The 14,163-nt window shown below is 38.1% G+C and overlaps 1 protein-coding gene across 16 annotated transcripts in view; it reads right to left on the reverse strand.

Moving 5' to 3' along the window:
- dysf (dysferlin, limb girdle muscular dystrophy 2B (autosomal recessive)) overlaps nucleotides 1-11,996 on the reverse strand; it is a 100,953-nt gene extending 88,957 nt beyond the window's left edge. For 4 of the 16 annotated variants that reach the window (XM_017310460.2, XM_081600091.1, XM_017310457.2 and 1 more), the window contains exon 1: nucleotides 11,506-11,995. In XM_017310460.2, coding sequence (XP_017165949.2) covers nucleotides 11,506-11,593 — 88 coding nt within the window. In that variant the 5' untranslated portion in view covers nucleotides 11,594-11,995. Of the gene's footprint in view, nucleotides 1-8,319; nucleotides 8,705-11,505 lie in introns of those variants that run through there. The other 12 variants (XM_017310465.2, XM_017310463.2, XM_081600092.1 and 9 more) reach the window with 5 other exon arrangements.
- Nucleotides 11,997-14,163: the final 2,167 nt, after the last annotated feature.

The following is a 14,163-nucleotide window of genomic DNA, read 5'->3' on the forward strand; positions in this document are numbered from 1 at the left end:
ATAAAAGGTTCCAGTGAAGCAGCAGCTAAATAAATGTTGTTTTAGGTATATGAGTCGTTTTGAATGAATTGAGCTGGAAAACAGCTGAACTCTTGTTAAACAACCACTTTTCAACTTTATGCTACATCTTCATGGAACCAGCAACAGAAAAACATCAAAGTTGCTGTTGTCACAATTTTTACATTATGGTGTCACCAGGTGACTGAACAGATCAATGTGTGGATGTGCCGAAACTTTCTCCAGCTGAACAGAAGCAAAGCTAAAGTTTTTATCTTTGGACTTAAAGAGGAGCGATGCCAGCGATGCTGGAAGCAGGAGATCAGGTCTAAAATCTGGAGTAATGATGAACTCTGACCTGAACATTCAGAGCCACATAAAGACAGTTACAAAGTCAGCCTTCTGTCACCTGAAGAACATCTACAGCAGTGGTTCTTAACCTTTTTTGGGGTACCAAACCCCCCAGTTTCATATGAGCATTCACCGAACCCCTGGGGTTCAATCGAACCCAGGTTAAGAACCACTGGTTTACAGGATTAGATGACTGATGTCCCAACAAGATGTAGAGAAACTCATCAAAGCGTTTATCTTTAGTCGTACTGATCACTGCAACAGCGTCTTCACAGGTCTGACTAACAAATCAATCAGATCCAGATGCTGCTGCTGGAGTTCTGACTAAAACCAGGACGTTAGAGCACATCACCCAGTTCTACAGTCCCTACACTGAGAAAAGACTTTAAAATACTGTTAGTTTATAAACCACTGAATGGCTCAGCACCACAATCCATTAAAGATCTGCTGTTGTCATAGCAACCTTCCAGAGTCCTCAGGTCTTCTGGTTCTGCTCTGAACCAGAAGACCTGGTTCAGAGCTTCTCTGAACCAGGTCAGAGAAGCTCTCATGTTCTCCAAACATGAGAAGCAGCATTCTCATGTTTGGAGAATGCTGCTTCTCCAAACATGGAGAAGCAGCATTCAGCTTCTATGCACCACAAATCTGGAACGAACTTCCAGAAAACTGAAAAACAGCCGAAACACCGAGTTCTTTTAAATCTAGACTAAAACATTAGAGTTAATTTTGAACCACTACAAATGAAACATCGACCGATATATATGATGTTTATCGGTGAGTTTGACGATGACGTTTAACAAAAAGTTATGTTTATTGTGTCTTTTTTTTTATGATGTAAAGCACTTTGAATTGCCTTGTTGCTTAAAAGTTCTATGCAAATAAACTTGACTTGACTTTTTTAATGTTATTTAATACACATTTGTTTCTACTTAATGAACTTAGGGTTGAATCTCTGCTTCTTGTAGTCTTCGTTGTCTTTAATAGGACGTTGTATCGACATATGAAATCAAAACCAAATCAGTCCTAACTCTAATTTCAAAGCTAACCTGAGCTTGCTTTGTTGAGTCCGTTCTCAAATAACAACCACCAACAAACAATGTCCTTATGTGTGCGTGTTATCTTTCTGTCACTTCCTGCAACATGAAGTCCTGAGCTCTGATTTCCTGCCCTGTCAGGCAGAAATGAGGCAGGAGGGTCAGACGGGACAATGAACAAGCCAGAAGAGGTTATCAACCACAGAGGAGTCCTAAAGATCTAAATTCAGTTCATCGTATTTATACAGAGGTCATCCCAGGACAAACTACAAACACGCGCATGGGGATGTGAGCCGTCATCGGTTGTTGATGAAGATCTTTATCGTTATTTTTGTTCAGTTTCAGTGGATAAGAGGAACAAATCCAGACGGGCAGTTCGATTCAACCAGACAGAAGGAAATAAAAACAATGCTCATTGTGTCGTTCATGATGCAACTGGACACAATCGAAGAAACTGTCCCACAGTTTGAGGACTTTAGTCTATCATGAACTGCGTTTCAATTAAACAAAGGAAAATCAGAGAAGTGGAATTTAAATATACATTTCCTTTTTCAATCAAATGTTTTTATGTCCAAGAAATTAATCATTTTTGTGTAAAAAGTGTGTATTTTGACTCAGTCCAAATTGCATAGATGAAATAACACACTATGATTGCTTCATTCCTTAAATGCTTAATGAGTCTAATTAGCATCAAACCTAAATTTACACAAATGCAATGTTTAAAATTATAATCTCTGCGCAATTTAACACCTAACTGCCTGAAAAACCAGGAGTAGTACACATTTTTTTTGTGAAACTGGACATAAAATCAAGGATTACAATATTACTGATACGTGACTTTTGATCAATTTTTTATAAGTTTTTCTTGGTTCATCTACATCAGTGGTGGTCAAAACGTTTGTCCTGGTGGCCAAAGCAGTCAAGTTAAAAGCACATGCGTTTTTTCCTTTTTATTAAATGCAAAAATGTATGTAACTTTCATTATTTTATCTGCACAGATAATAAAATTATTATTTACTTTAATTTTTTAATTTTTATGTTTTTACAAAGGGTCATAAAAAGTAAATATTGGGGTGGGGGGGTTCTGAGGGGCTCAATTATTTTCTGAGAAAGAGTTGCTATGTTTGTAGTCCTATAATATTACAAAGTCATTACAAATGAAAAAACCACTTTAGACTTAAATGAATGCTGTACCTTTTTTTGTAAATTAAAGATTTTATTTGAGTGCAAAAATTGTTAATCTAAAACAATTGAAAACAAAATTATCCATCTGCATCAACCGCCTGTGCTTACAGGTCATTTTTGCCTCTGGAACTGTAGAGAGGGGCCAAACAAAATCATTCAGAGGGCCACAGATGGCCCCCGGGCCGCACTTTGGACACTCCTGATCTCCATTAATTCCGAAAGCTAAAAACAAAAACACACCATTCTCCACCTCTTGTAATGCACACCCTCAAAATATTGTTTTCTTTCCTGTTTTTCCCACTTCTATCACCCAACACACAACCCACACATGGCCAACAACATGCAAACACACACACACACACACACATTGAGAAGCTCCTACGTAAGTGGACCTCCGTTCTTAGAGGATATCTTAAAAAACATCTCCACCCTTCCACACACAGGTCGAGAGGTTGCGTTACTTTCTGTGTGTGTGAAGCCCTAAAATGTCCCTCGGGCTGGTATCTGGGTTTGAATCTGACAGGAAGTAACGCAGCATTAACTTCCCGGCTGGTTCAGCTTGGCACATTTTCTGTCATGATCTGAGAATAGAACAGGGAGCCGAGTGAACCCGGCATGGGAAACCCAAGTTTAGACCTGCACGGCCCCGTGTGTTTGTCTGTCTGTCAGCCAGCATCACTGCTTGTGTTATTTTGGGAGCAGGAGCCGCCGAGCAGCTAAGCTCTTTTCTTATAGCACCATTGTGCACAAACACCAATATGGTATGAGCCGCAGTAGTTTCCATTGGCTATCAAATTGCGCGAATTGGAATTAAATTTGCTTAATGGAAGAAAAAAATAAAAAAAACTCTACCTTTTTGCACTAGACTAGCTAAGTTTCAAACGTGACGTAATTCTTTGTCGATATTCCACTGCTGCCGTAAAAACACAACTTCGCAATTGCGGCGTTTCCATTAGATAAGAAACGTTATAAATCACATGTAAATAACTTGTTGACAAACTTAAGTGAACAAACTTACCTCCGTCCTGCCACTTTCTGCTATATTATGCCAGCAGTAGTTTGGTTGTTGACCACGTGACTCCTGTGTTGCAAAAGTTGTTTTCTCCCCAAACTTTATTTTCGTAACTCCCATTTGGTCAAGATAAAAGCAGGTGTTTTTCAGTTGTATTAAATTAATTAGTGTATTTTGCAAATCCACAAGTCAACACTTTTTTCGCGTCACACAAGTCATGTGATCAACGACCGGCTGTAACTACTGGCGGAAACGACGAAGAAGACAACAGGAAGTAGTAAGAGGATGACAGCAAAGCGTGTTTTTTAATGACTTATGTGAACAACCTTATTCACCTGCGATTTTACTTCTTATTTCATAGAAACACAATTTTTTTTTCAAGATTAGCCAAATAATGACAAAGATTTGCTTACATTTGTAAGGGAAACGCAAAAACTCAAAAAACTTTAGTTTTTTTCAAAATTGGCATATTTCCATGGAGCAAATTTGCTTTCATAATTCCAATCTGTGCAATTGTATGATCAATGGAAGCTAAATTATAAAGTCAACAGATACAAGACAACAACCTCAGATTATAATCAGCAGGGTTTCAAGTTTTTATTCCTGGTTTGGATGGATGAGAAAACTTATTGTTTACGTGGAAATCCTTCGTTCCGCACACAAACACAAGCACTTGCCATCAAACTCAATCACTTTTGCACCTGCAGACAAACAGATGCAGGAGTGAGGAAAAGGAATCAACACAATATCATTAAAACATTCCTAAACTCCAGCATCAGTGGACAGAGCGACTTGATAACTTATAAATAAATAAACTTATAAATACATACAGTTCCCATAAACCTTCTCTTCCTGTAAATAATCGGAGAGAAAACCTTCAGGTTCCAGTACTGACAGCAGCTCTTATCTGTCCCTTCCTATGTTTACATCCCAGCTGGGATTTATTACCTCCATACGACGCCTCTGCCTGCTTCTCCTCCCACTGTTTCCTTGCTGCTCTATTATAATGTCTATAAATGGACATGGTGTCTGTTTTCCAGAGTGAAGGAAATGCTCACTGCTGGTCCCTGAATGGTTTAAAACACAAACCTTTAAAGTATCTGGTGTTGTGACGTTCATAACAAAGAACATGTCAATGTAAATTAAGCTGTTTGGGATTTCCCTGTGAACTTTTGTACATTGTTTCCCCACCTGGTAGTCGCGCAGCGTAGACTCGGTTTGATTGGGGGCCGTATTGCAACATCAGTTACATTTTCAGCCGGTGTGGTTCTCTTTCACACTACATTCTGTCAAATGAACTAAATCCTTTGAAAAACCAGTTCCTCTGGTGCTGCACCAAACACCACTGAAGGAACAACACAAAAACATCTGAAGAAGACACTGGCAACTTCCTCCTACATAAAATGTAAACAAAAATGGAGTAGCGTCAGATTTTAGTGGTTGTAGGATTTCTCTTTTGTCTTTGCAAAAGACAACAAGCCTTTTCTCCCATTAGTGCAAGACTCTTGCATTTGTTTTGGTTGTATTATTTACCCAGAATGCACTGCGCTGTAGTCTTCTTCGGGGACTCCGCGCCGCTCGGCGTACACACATGCATTCCAACTTTACCAAAGTTCACTTTAACCAAACCAGGTTTATAGGCGGACCAGAGTAAAGTTTTTTGGTCCACATTATGCCTTAACACCTCCACAAGTGAAGTGGAGATGGATTAAAGCAGATTAAACAGGACTGGTGTGAATGCATCCTTAAATAGACACACAAGTCTCTCGCGCTAGCAGGAGAAATAGTTTGTCTTTTTTTTTTTGCCAAACACCAATGAGAAATCAAACAATCGCTAAAATCTGTCGCCGTTCCATTTCTGTTTACATTTTGTGAAGGAAGTTGTTTTGCTTAGTGTCTTCTTCAGAGGTTTTTGTGTAGTTTCCTTCAGTGGTTCTTGGTGTAGCGCCCCCACAGGTGAGGAGGGGAACAAGTTTTCAAAGGATTTGGTTTGTTTGACACAGTGCAGTGTGGAAGAAAACCACAGCAGCTGAAAATGTAACAAATGTTGCAATTTTGGTCCCAAATCAAACCGAGTCGCTGGGCTACCGGGTGTGAAAACACCGTCAGTGTGATAGACCAACACAAAGTGGTGCAGAACTGCGAAGTGGAAGATCATTTTTAACTAACAAAAGTGTTAAAGTGTGAAAACCTCAGAGGGACGTTGGGTACTTAGCCAGACAAGAAGCAGCTAAAAACATGGAAAACTAATTCATGTGAAAAGTGGATTGCAACATTGCTATTAGGTGGTACAAATCAAAGAATATCAATGGATTAGGATGGCCTAGTCAAAGAGCAGACCTAGATCCAATTGAGAATCTTTGGGAAAGACCTAAAATGAATATTTATATACAGTCTCTATTCAATTGTAGCTACATTGTGTCAAAATGTGTTAAGAAGCTCAACGTTCAAGCTTTCTAAAGGTCATCATCCAATCAGACGTCACTTATCAGGGAAAGGAAACATGCCACATTAGTAATGCTAAAGAGTTTTAGGTCAGTCACTGAAGTAAAAATTTATCTTTCTGGCTGAAGTGTTGTGTTTTGTTTTTGAATGTCATGTCCATTTTTCACTGGTCTTGGTGTGAGACTTTGTTTTAGCAGTGAGATGAGATATAAGTTGGGGCTGCAGCAGGGAGGTAAATGTCTGATGGCACCAGGAAATTGTGTTTGGACAAAGGCAGGAAGTTAAGCGCAGAGTTCAGCTCATTAAGGAGGCAAACACCAACTTATGGAAAGAACAAAAACAGTTGCACAAACAAGATGACAGAGGGCAGGTAGAACAGTTACCCATTCAGTCATACATTGCATCTATTATGGATGTAAACTGAGGAATTAATCAAGCCAGAATAGTTTGATGTAATATCCAAGATTTGATTTTAACAGCTTGGTTTTTGCTTTGTGTTGGGACAACACTTTGGTTTCTGAATGTTATAACTAATGCAGTGGTTCTTAACCTTTTTTCAGGTACCAAACCCTCCAGTTTCATTCACTGAACCCTTCTGTAGTGATAAATAAAATATGATTCCCCCCTCCCCAAATTCAAGACATAGGGGTGACCCAACCAGAGTCTAGTTGGGTCACCCCAAGATGACTAAGTCTTTTTAAAAGGTAGAGTCTCTGAGAACAGTTCTTCAAAATATACTCGGTGTTTTCAGCAAAGTTGAGCTGACTGTCCAGGAACGACCCATGGTATTTAAAATTTGCCACAGTTTCAACAGGTTGGCCATCGAGAGAAACTGGAACCACTTTAAGGTCTTGTTTAGATCATTTAATTAGCTCTACATTCTTAAGATAATGAAAAATTTATAATAAATAATAAAGACTTTGCGGTATTCTGATTTAGTAATTATATTAGTTGTGTTACCACCTCCACGCCACTAGAGGCAGTACCAACACCGAAAAGATGCAACTATGGAGCAGATTTAGAAGTACACCGAAAGCTATAGAATTTGGTAAAAACTGAGTTTTGCTGAAGTAAATAAAGACAAAAGTTCAAATCCATGCTGACAGTGGAACTCCTTCAATCAGGGCTCCTCCGCAGCTCTGATTGGCTAAGCAATGTGACGTGATCCTCTGATTGGCTAAGCAATGTGACGTGATCCTCTGCAGCAAGTGATGGCAAAGCGGGGCGTCATCACGACTGTACACAAGTGTGTCTTTACCTCCGCGGCAGAGGCTCGATCGAACCCAGGTTAAGAACCACTGAACTAATGGGTGAAGAATGGCTGTTAATGATGATCAAAACCAACATGTTGCATCAAGTTTAAGGAGAAGAACCACGTTTGTGAGGTTAAGAAACTAAATAGGCGTTTCTCCTTCTGTTTGTTTGTGACAGTAGTGAACAATGAAAGAGGGAATGCTAAAATGCTAGCTTAAGTTTTAAAATGTGGAAACAATTAAGTTGGTGTAAGAAACATTGCAAATGAAAAATATTGAAGGTCATTAGCATATTAGCACTGATTTAGCTAATCCTTATATTTCCCCTCAATAGAATCGGATTAGCATGTTTGCTAAATTAAGAAAGGCTAATATGTTAGCTTATCTTTGGAAGTGGCAGACAAATGTGAAACACTGACAAATGTTTAAGACTTAGCAATCAGTGCTACTATTTATAGCTTGGCACTATCACTAACTGGGATTTATTTTTTAAACTTTTTAAAACATTTTATCAGGTAAATGAATTTGTATCTACGCTAGGCTAAAGAAGGCTAATGTCTTGGCATTGTGTTACTCAATTAGACAAAACAGGTTACAGTAACATAACATAAATAAAAACTTTTAGTGATAATTAATCCTATCGCTGGCATAGAAATGCTTCCTCTACAGTTTTATTTAATAAAGCAAATTATCATCTTGGCTGAGCCAAACTGGGGAGGGTAGGAGAAACAACAATAACACAATATTTCCTTAATTATACTTTATTAAGAAGAAGCAAGCAAGTTAGCATGCTTCTTAAAGTGTGTAAATATAATTTTTTATTTTATTATTTTTATTTTTATTATTATTACACACCCCTCAAAAAATGACAATTTGTGATTTTTCTAGAGAAATTTATGATTTAAGTTCTTAACATTTGGGAGGAGTCCTGGTTGTCTGAGTTCTGTTTCTTTATATATATTTTTCTATCCCCTCTGAAAACAGGATTTTTTGGGTGTTTTGACACATTTCGCCAAATCCCCAGAGCTGTCTGTCCCCTTACCTCTAAACGTGACACTGGCCAGGGGGTCAGATCGCCTCAGGTTGTTAGCCCGCTGAAGAACGCAGCGCAACATGGCTAAAGCAGAATCCAACGGGGATGAAGAGCTGAACAAACTCCCTCAGATCTGACGGTTTCAGATCTGAATGAATGAGACGTGACCGAGTTCAGAAGGTCGAAAGGATCCAGGGCGGAGGAAGAAGCAATGCCTTACATAACGAGGCATCCAAATAATCATCCGTGGATGGGAAATGAAGATCTTCTTAGCTTCTTCTGGAAAAAAATCTCCACCAGATGAAGTTGTTTAATGGTAAAAAAATGATAATCCGCGGATTGTTCCCCCACTCAAGCAGTCTTTTCTGGTTTCTCTCTCTCTCTGAATCGCTTGTGGAGAAAAACTGCAGTAAGCGAGGCTGTCAGGAACACACACCTCACATTCAAAGGAAATCTCAACATTTCCTGTTCTCTTTTCCTCTCTTATCGCCTGATTGTTTCCTTTTCAGCCAAATATTTGCCAGAAAACATTGGTTTCTACTCCGTTCACTCATTTTCTCTCTGTGTGTAGTTGCTCTTTTGCTAAATGTTTAGGTCTGATTTTAATCTGGTGTTTTCAGTAAAACAAAATGGATAAAAATCTTGTTTTCAAAACTGCATTACAGTCTTTTTTTTTTTTTACCTCTAAATTATGTTACGGCATTTGAGAAAATCTTGCAGGTTTACTTGAGAGTTCCAGACACATTGTCTGAAAATTAAAAAAATAAAATTAAGAAATACTAAATTGATTTAAGAGATAGTTACTGGTTTAAAATGTAGCAACAAAAACAGGATGTTTTTGCTTTTATTAACTGAATTAAACATCATTTACCTTTTCAGGGAGGTTGTTTGACTAACCTTTTTTTGAACATTTATTTCATTTTATTTAAAAATTACCAGTTTTAGGTCCATACCACGGTAAATACAAGCACACGCAGTAAAATAGCGCCACCTACTGGTGGCAAACAATGTTCCATCACTTTGGAGAGAAAGCGAAACTAAAATTCACAACCAAGTAATTTCCACGGCTTTAACACAGTTGATAAATACTTTTTAATACTTAGTAGAGAAGCTATAATCAAAATACTTTTTGATAAAAAATTTTAGAGATATAAAACTAAATTTGATAAAAATAAATAAGTAAAAAAGGTGATGCAATTAATTTAAAATTAATTATGATTACTATAAAGCAAGCATACATACATATAGTAGATGGTTAAGAAATTATGCATAATACTAATAGTTAAATGTTGATGGCATAATGAGGCAAAAAAACATGTACATTAAACAAATAAAAATATTAACAACTACGGAGGCAACCACACGATTTATGAATGGAGGGTGGGAGTTAATAAGTTAGTCTTCGTCACACTCCTATTTGATAATTAATAATTTATTTTATTAAATAAAATTATAGAGATTAAACATTTCCATGCAACCGATGTCAGTTATCACTACAAGGTTTTAATTTCTGTTAATATCTTCATATTTTTACTTCCAATGTCAACACATTATGTTAGCCTTTATAGCCTAGCATAAATACAAATTTATTTACCAATAAAAAGCTTTAAGAAGTTAAAAAAGGAGGGGGAAAAATTAGTGCTAGTAAAAGGTACTGCTATGTTTTCACTTATGTATTTGTCAGCATCTGCCATTTTCAGAGTTAAACTAGCATATTAGCCTTGCTTAGCTTAGCAAAGAAGCTAATCTGGTTCTACTGAAGAGAAATATAAGCGCTAGCGATGTCAGTGCTAATATGCTAATAGTAGTGGATGACTTAACATTGTCTTGCCTGTATATATTTATATATTTGGGCATTAAATATTTTCATTGATGTGAATAGTTGAATAGTTACACACAGTGTTAGCGAGGGTCTTGCATTATAACCCTGAGGTTTAAGTTATATTTCTTGGCCAACATTTGGTTAGTATCTGGTGTCAAATATGAAAATAAAGAGTAGAACAACACACGTTTCCTAAAAATGGATTACTGACAACTGAGGGGAAAATAATTCAGCAAGCGTTCATAATGGTTGATTCAGGTCCAGGTTTTTGCCTGGATAGTCACGAGTGTGTCTGTGTGTGCTGCAGGCTGCGGCGTATATCACACAGGGAAACCTTTGTGCTCCAACGGTATCATAAGTTCAATGCACGGTCAGAGAACTCAGTCGTACTAAATGTTTACTTAAGCTGAACGAAAAACCAATCTTTAGATAAAACTGTATTTTCAGCACCTGGAAATATCGACGGATCAGTTTGTGTACAAAGTTCACGTACAAAGTGCACCACAATCACTGACAATCAGTTGTCAGTAGTGCAGTGATTGTTAGATTTAACACGCCGTTGTTTTTTTGTTGTTGCTTTTTTTAAGTAGCTAGGAGGAGGCAGGGTGGCGGGACTTGAAACTGCTACTGCTGCTCAAGTTACTCGACAGCTTGTTGCTAGGTAACCAAAGAATGAATGAGTTGCTAGGTAACCAAAGAGCAAGCGAGTTAGTTGATTCCGCCCAGCTAGCTTAGCCAGCCAGTAGACATCTAAAGCCTTTTTTTCTGCATATCAGTTCAGTGAATATTCTGTATATTGATTATTCTATCAGATGTATTATCTATTGATATTGATCAAGTGTCTATCGCAATGTATACTGCTACTGATTTACTGTCCAGCTCTAACTAGATAGTAGGTATAACACCTGAAAAGTGGTCAGTTTAAGAAATTTGGTCTGTGTAGTAATTTCTGTTGGCTTCAGTCTAACAGGTGGACCAGCTGATTCAGCTCAGCGCCTCATGCTAGCATGACTGTGAGAGGGAGGAGGAGTGTTGGGCTTCCCAGAGGATAAACTCTGCTGAAAGACTGGTGCTAACTATAAACACAACCAGGCTTCACAGGAAACACGCTGGCATTCTTCTTCCCTATCTGTCACTTCGTCCCCAATTTAGCTGCCCACTCTTTCCCATCATCCCAACATCTTTCTGTGTCGGCCGCACCCCATAAAACGCTAATATTAGAAGGGTTTATCTAATAACCTTGCAGCTATTTCAGAGTTTGATGACAACTTCCAACTGGAAAAAGCCCCGACGTATGCAAGCAAAGATATTCAGCTTTTTGTCCCATATAATTTTCCTTGACTTTTACTCAAACACATGGTCGCCATCCATACCTTCATAGGTGACGCTGCAGTAGGCATCACTGATGTCGTCGTCCGGCGTTTGTAGACGCTCCGCACACAGGATGAACACACGCAGCATTGCTCAAACACACACCAGCACAGGTCCCTCAGATCCCATCAACACTAACACACACCATATATCCCAAAGACACATCTAGGAAATCAGCGAAGATCCATGTAAAGATAGAGAAGGAAAGGAGAAGAGGAGGAATGAATAAGGGCTTGCAGAGCGACTGGTGGAGCAGCTGTCTCACCCCCCTCCAACCTCCAGCACTTGCATAGCTGAGCAATCGTCCACAAGCTGACTCATGCACCGATACACACCGTCCCTTCAATCTCAGCTGGCTTAAAGGGCTACACACTCACAGAGTGGCCTTTATTTTCCAACCATCATCCTCCAAACAACATGCCACTGTTTATCTACACACTCCTCTGCTGGAACAATCAAAGCATCAGACAGAAAATTAATTGGAGATTCGATTTGGACGAAATTCACTGGACAAGCGGAGCAGCTATAAATGATTTCATTAACGCTGTGCTGAGTGCATAAAAAGAAGCGTCAAGTAAAAGTGAATAAAGGCAAATTTTATGTTTGAACCCTTGAAAAATAACAATTTTCCACTTTAAATCTTTAAAAATATGTATTATTCAGGCACATATAAAACTGTCACAATAACAAAACTAGCTGGACAATAAATTGTCCCAGACTTAGTAGCGAAAAATTATAATATTGTTATTTAGAGACCATTTTCAAGTTTAATGACAATGTCATGATAATGCAAGAAGATCACATTCAAAAGTCAGTAACCTTTAAATTAAAATGAACATTTAAACACGATAAATCAGGCAAATTAAAATTGTTGAGCTCGTTTTAGTTTGTCCTATGATTAATTGATTTATTGCTAATTGCAACAAACCAAGACCAAAACTGTCTTTTTGTTTATTTCAGTCAAATTGTAGACATATTCATGACATGTTCGAGTACTTCTTTAATGGGTAAATAGATTTTGTTTGTATTAACGGTCATTATTTAATTGCTCTACAGACTGATTGGTGTTTTTAAAAGAATGAAGGGGTGCACCAGTTTTCATGGCTCGTTTTCAGTGTAGATTAGATCTTCTGGTGTGTTAAAATAGTATGAAGTAAACAGCACTCCTTTCGTTTATTTAAGCTAAACCGTACGCATGTTCAATCCACGGATAACGGTTTTTTATGCCCTACTTCTAAACTAAGCAGTTGTGGCAAAAATACAAACTCCAGAAACTGTGGTAAGTACTTAAATCATAAGGCAGAAGACTATAAAATTAAATGTACAATTTATTGTCCGACTACATGAACCAAACCCAGAAGCCCAGCTCTTTGTGCCACATGACCGAGATAGTCCTAATGTCATGCTTTGGATTAATAAGCAAAGCGGAGAGAAAGGCAGTTGGGGGATTTCACAGTCCAAACTTTTGACTTTACAGACTATAAAACTTCTCACAGTGACTTCAGTTCACATGTGTTCACCAGCTGCCAAAGAATAATATCAAAAACCAAAGTGTTATACATTCAGACAAGAACAAACGATGTTTGCTAGTCAGTGCAGGCTGGAATATGTCAGGAGGGGATTTCTGTCTATTTATAATCCGACCCACTTGGGCATTTAGACTGTGTGTGTGTGTGTGTGTGTGTGTGTGTGTGTGTGTGTGTGTGTGTGTGTGTGTGTGTGTGTGTGTGTGTGTGTGTGTGTATGTGTGTGTGTGTCCTGGTGGGAAGTTTGCTAACTTTAGCGTGGGGGGATAAAGCTCAGTATATTGACCCCACATTGTACCTTGTTGTTTAGCGAGAACCACTTGTGCAAAATTCACTTTTGTTACTTCCATTTGGGTCTCTCCTGTTTCTACAAACAAGCCAAACACAAAAAAATACAAACGAAATATCGCTGTTTTATGGTAATAATTTAATATTTTTAGGGGGCTGGACAACAGGTCGTTTTAAAAACCTTCTGATTATCAAGTCGAAGTGGCTGGGCACTGCCCGTTACCTAGCAACCCTAGACGAGCCCAGTCCGTCACTTAGCAACCCACGCGGAGCAGCAAGCTAGCTAACAGGTTTTCCCGCTGTATTCAACGGGTGCTATAAAAGACAGGTGCTTTGTTATTGACTTACCATTCAGAAATCTCTTGCTACATTCTTAATAGTTGTTCATGAGTCTTTACTTCTGCTTCTGAGTCTGATTCAGGGTCGGAGGGGCGTGGCCAGCAGCAGCTTATCTAGATTTAAAGTGACAAAAGGCTCTAAAACTAATTCTGAAAGGAGCACAAAATAAGACTAAAATCTCATTATCTAAGAATGATTTTGTGTAAAAAAAAATTTAATTAACATTTCATACAGCAGATATCTATCCTTACCTGTTCACAGAAGCACTTAAGTGTCAAAATTATTGCTGCTATTCATTGCTATTTAGAGAAAATAACCCATGACATGTAATGAGACCTAGGGTGAGGCATCAGACGAAGTCCTATTTCTGAATAATTACACAAAACCACCATAAAAAAGGATAGAATTACACCTTTACGGTCATTTATATGTTCAATTTTAACTATGTGAAACAAACTTAGCTTCATTATATAGTCAGAAATATTTAATCAATATCAAACACTGTTG

The sequence above is a fragment of the Poecilia reticulata genome, chromosome 18, assembly GCF_904066995.2.
Source record: "Poecilia reticulata chromosome 18, P_reticulata-male-v2, whole genome shotgun sequence".
Lineage (NCBI taxonomy): Eukaryota > Metazoa > Chordata > Actinopteri > Cyprinodontiformes > Poeciliidae > Poecilia > Poecilia reticulata.